Source organism: Montipora foliosa, chromosome 4 (genome assembly GCF_036669935.1).
Source record: "Montipora foliosa isolate CH-2021 chromosome 4, ASM3666993v2, whole genome shotgun sequence".
Taxonomy (NCBI): domain Eukaryota; kingdom Metazoa; phylum Cnidaria; class Anthozoa; order Scleractinia; family Acroporidae; genus Montipora; species Montipora foliosa.
Window position 1 is genome coordinate 20,864,931 of NC_090872.1, and position 4,529 is coordinate 20,869,459.

The window sequence follows — 4,529 nt, forward strand, 5'->3', positions numbered from 1 at the left end:
ATGACAAGTTGAATATAAACTTATGAGACTTAGAACAAGGCTATAGAAGAAGAGGCAGTAGACAAAGAAGGCAGAGCAAAGCAGTAAGCAGTCAGACTTGACTGAAACACGTTACATCCAAAGATCAGGAGAGTAGGTATGTCTGTTAACGGCACAGATTTGATTCTGGAAAATGCTTCAAAAGCCGCTTCCAGGAGCGCCATGGCTAGTCAACGTGAAATCATTTTCAAAGTTTATTTAACCAGGGGTGTGATAGCAATTCCCTTGGCCTTGATCATAGCTTTCTCAAATGGTCTTGTTTTGCTGCTGTTTGTCAAAGATCCAAAGCGGTGCATACGTTCTTCTCCGTCTTGCCTCCTGGTTGCCAGCCTTGCTTTCGTCGATTTCCTGGTGGGTTGCACATTGGAACCAAGCGATGCCTACTACAGTCTCTCCATAGCATTTGGAAAGAAACCGTCTATAAAGCGGAAGGTCATTCAAAGCGCCTTCGCTTACCTTCTCCTTTGCTCTACACTCCTTCTAATGCTGATAACGATTGACCGTCATATGGCGGTATCCCGGCCAATTCAGTACACTTATAGAATCAACAAAAAGATCGTCTACACAGCCGTCATCTTCGTTTTAGGATACTGCGCTGCGCTTCTATTTGTGATCGTGCAGTGGGCGGGAGATTACAGAAACGAAATCTTCTGCGGTCATGTTGACTTGGTGCTCGTCATAACCACCGCTCTGTTTGGAAGCATAGTTTGTTCGCTTCGAAAGCAAACTCGAAACCTGAAAAAGCTTAGCGTCAATTCCGATGAAGAATTCGTCATGCACGCTAGTGAACGGGAACGAAAAGTGACGTTGACATTGGGTGTCATGCTCGTTGTGTTTTTGGCTTGTACCATGCCCTGGTTTTTGATGATGCAGGTGTATGATTATTGCCCAGTCTGTCAGAAGAATTGGTGGGTAATGAAGCTCGTATTTATCTTGTTTGAAGCTAATTGTGCCTTTAATCCATTCTTTTGCACCCTTCGTTTGCCTCGCTATAAAGCAGCGCTTAAGATTACCCTGGCACAATTAAGGCTTTATCGCTGGTTGCCGTGGCCTCGAACCTGGCGACTCCTGCGCGCATCGAAAATGAAGAGAAGACGCAGTTCGGGAAGCTATACACCAAACAATTCGACTCAGAAAAAGCAATCAACGCAAGGCGTTATCTTTGGAAAGAGTTCTCCAGTTTTGACACAATATCAATTCAAATACTAATATTACTTCACTGAGGTTATAAAAACGCGTTTCTGATCTTAAGGCCGTTCGTTTTGAATCGAGTATTTCTAAGACTTGCGGAATGGTTTCGAGGGGTCCTCGCTCTTCCAGGGGGGATCCAAGATTTTTGTTAGGAGGGGGTACACCACTAAGGAATAGTGTAGCTGACTGGTGGGATACGCACCCCCTGTACCCTCCCCCTAGATCCGCCCCTGCCTTGCAAACACGCCCACCTGACTAGGCTAACTTATCATCTGCTGTCATCAAACCGTTTTGCTATACAGGTTATAGTTGAGATGATCCAGAGGCGATTGAAGCTGAGGAAATGGTAGTACTTTTCTTTGCGTGAACCGGAAAATGTTGGCCGCACAAAAATCTGGCACTGCACTCCAAAATCGTGGTATGGTACCAATATTTGGAGTGCCGGGCAAACCTCCAGAGATGTTCTCGGTACCCCCCCCCCCCCCCCCTTCCCCTCGATTGTGACCAGAATACACCACAGTCAGGTGCGACACTTTATGACTACTACATAACGTTAGGCCCTGGCTGTGTGTATGTAAAATGTCACCCTCGGCGGTTATTAACTGAACGTTTTCGAACGAGTGCCGAGCTGCTTACAGTCAAAACAGGTCAAGCGTTCCTCTCACGAATATATTAATAATTTCATTATTGCAGATTTCCTTTTTTAATAATTTCAAATAAGAATTTCATATCAATGATCTGGTCGTCGAATTAATGATGCAAAATTCAAATCAAGCCTCAGTTGAAAACTCTAATTTTGATTGGATTATTGCTCGCCTCCAGTGCCAAGCCGTCGTGAGAATTTGACAGATGTACAAATTTGCATAATCTGCCAAGGTCGCTAACAAATGTGATTTGCCTTTCTTTTTAAATTAATTTCTCTGTTAATTTGGAATTCGAAACATAGTGTCTCAAGTTTGAGGATACTGGTAAGATTACAGAAAGGTAATGTTGCTGGAGTGAAATGACTGTTGGTTTGACGGGATTAGGGAGCTTTAGCAACGACGACGGGAACGGCAACGAGGACGTCATCTAAAAACATAAATTCGCGTTATTGCAATCACTTCTAGACTATTCCAAGCTTTTTAATACGACAAAGGTGTAGCAGTCCCGCAGGAATGAGACCGTTATGAGCGGTGCTTAATTTAGGGGAGAAAATGAAAATTTATCTCTCAAGTGCTGATGTTTTCCATAAAACCTCAAATTTGTACGTTCCATTGATGGATTTTTCTTGGGCTACAGACATATCAAAGGATGGATTCCGCTGTGCAGCAATATTGCAATCAAAATTCGAGGTTAAGGTACCGAAATTTCTGAGAGCCTTGCCAGCTTTTTGTGCTCAGTATAGAGTAAAGCGGGCATAAATTCTAACTTGTCGATCTCGTTTAAGAAGTTGCGCGTATCTGTAGGTAACAGGCAGGAAATGAGCTAAAGGCAAACAAGTTTCTTTGATTTTTGGCAAAACGTAAGTTCTCTCTGATATCTATTTGACCACTCATTATTCAAGAAAGCTCAAGAACTAAAACGATTTTACGGTATGAATTCGCATTACGGCTATCGTTTGAACGACTGGACTTGTACTGCGTGCTGCAGGAGAAACACGATTTTTTGCTTTGTAGCTGAGAATGCATGGTTTGTCAGTTGATTTTGCAGACTGCAACATGCTCCTCTCCGAACAGTTTTCTCACATAACAACAATCTTCCTCTCACTAGCATCGCGTGCGTCTTTTCCTTTAAAATGAAAATGTCTGGCGGGAATACTTTTGCAAAAGTTCACATTATCTTCCTCAACTGTAATTTATCCGTATAGAGTTGACAATTATGACAATTATGAGTTGTTTCCCAAAATGCGGACCAGCAATAGACCTATTTACAGTTGTGTGCTTAGTTACTTGGCCTTTAAATGAAAGTGAGGCTGTTGTTGACCTTGTTATGATACAGACCTCCCTCCTTTTGTTATGTTAATGATGTTGCTGTCATGCTAATTAGTAAGAATTTACATAAGAAAAGCAGTAAGGTTTCTATCAAAACAAGGTCAACTCCAGCCTCACTTTCATTCACAGGCCAGGTAACTAAGAACACAACTGTAAAACGGACTATTTACTTTGACTTGGCCTGTATCCCTTGTGGATCCTTCCTTGTCATCCGCTAAGTTGACTACGGTCTTGTATCATTAACTTGATCCTTAGTTGGGTTTCAAGCGGAGTTATAAGCTACCCTACCTTTTCACCCTTGAAAATGGGCCTTTAAAGTTAAAGCTAAAGTAAAGCCTAAAAGAAATCGAACAAAAATTGAATGGGAATACGATTGCCGAGCGAGGAAAAACCATAAGATGTAAATTTAGATTTAAAAGCACTGAGAAAATACAGACAAAGGAATGATTTTATTCCGGCTGCTATTAATCTTTCAAAGTTGCGCCTCGCTATAAGGTGGTCTGTTTTTTTTTTTTTTTTACTTAGTTGTACAGGAACGTTTCAATAGGCCACGTTCGATATATCAATATTCACACATGGTTACGAGGCTTTATGGTTAAATTTGAATATTGTTTTGTTTAGAATTCTCCCTTGAAACTTAAGAGACAAGGAAAGCAAAACTGAGCCGTGAAATTTTGACCATAAAGCCTCGTAGCGGTGCCTGAATATCGATACATGTACATCGAATTAGGCCAATTGTAGATAACTAACCAACGGTCTACCGAGCACACGACTTGCGCGGTCAGAAGATTTGTACGCTCCAAGATAGCATCCACGCACCACTGTATGTATAAATACGAAGCACTTTAAAGCGACAGTTCCTGTTTAATGTGGTAGCCATTACCCTCAATTCGGGAGGTGGGTGTGCGCATGCGTACGACTGCCACACCGCGGGCAGAGCTGACAATACTTTATGAAAATCGAAAACTCCTTGAAAGCATATTAATTAATCGCATGAAAGCACAAACGAATTACCTTCCTACTTTAGAGGTCATGAACTTTGTTTAGTTTCCCATTCATTTTGGGAGGTTATTTGTAACAGATAATTTTGTCTTGCTCTTCTATAAACATTGTATGCACTTTGTTGTAACAAGTTGAAGTAAATATAGACAACTGAGACCATTGCTTCTTGTTTTAAACTATCTTCTCGCCCTTCTTCGCCCTTAAAACCAGATTTAAGCAGTGTATCTGAATTGCTCACAGTAATTGTCAGAATTGGGTTTTGAACGCTTAGTTGACATCCATCGGAGTCGGATCTTTGGCAGAGCTAAACCATAGCACGAGTAA

General features: G+C 41.6%; 1 protein-coding gene across 1 annotated transcript; it reads left to right on the forward strand.

Moving 5' to 3' along the window:
• Window positions 1-1,383, forward strand: LOC138000249 (trace amine-associated receptor 7a-like). Its single transcript, XM_068846514.1, has one exon. It carries the CDS (start codon window positions 139-141, stop codon window positions 1,246-1,248), a length of 1,110 nt encoding a protein of 369 aa, XP_068702615.1. The 5' UTR covers window positions 1-138; the 3' UTR covers window positions 1,249-1,383.
• Window positions 1,384-4,529: the final 3,146 nt, after the last annotated feature.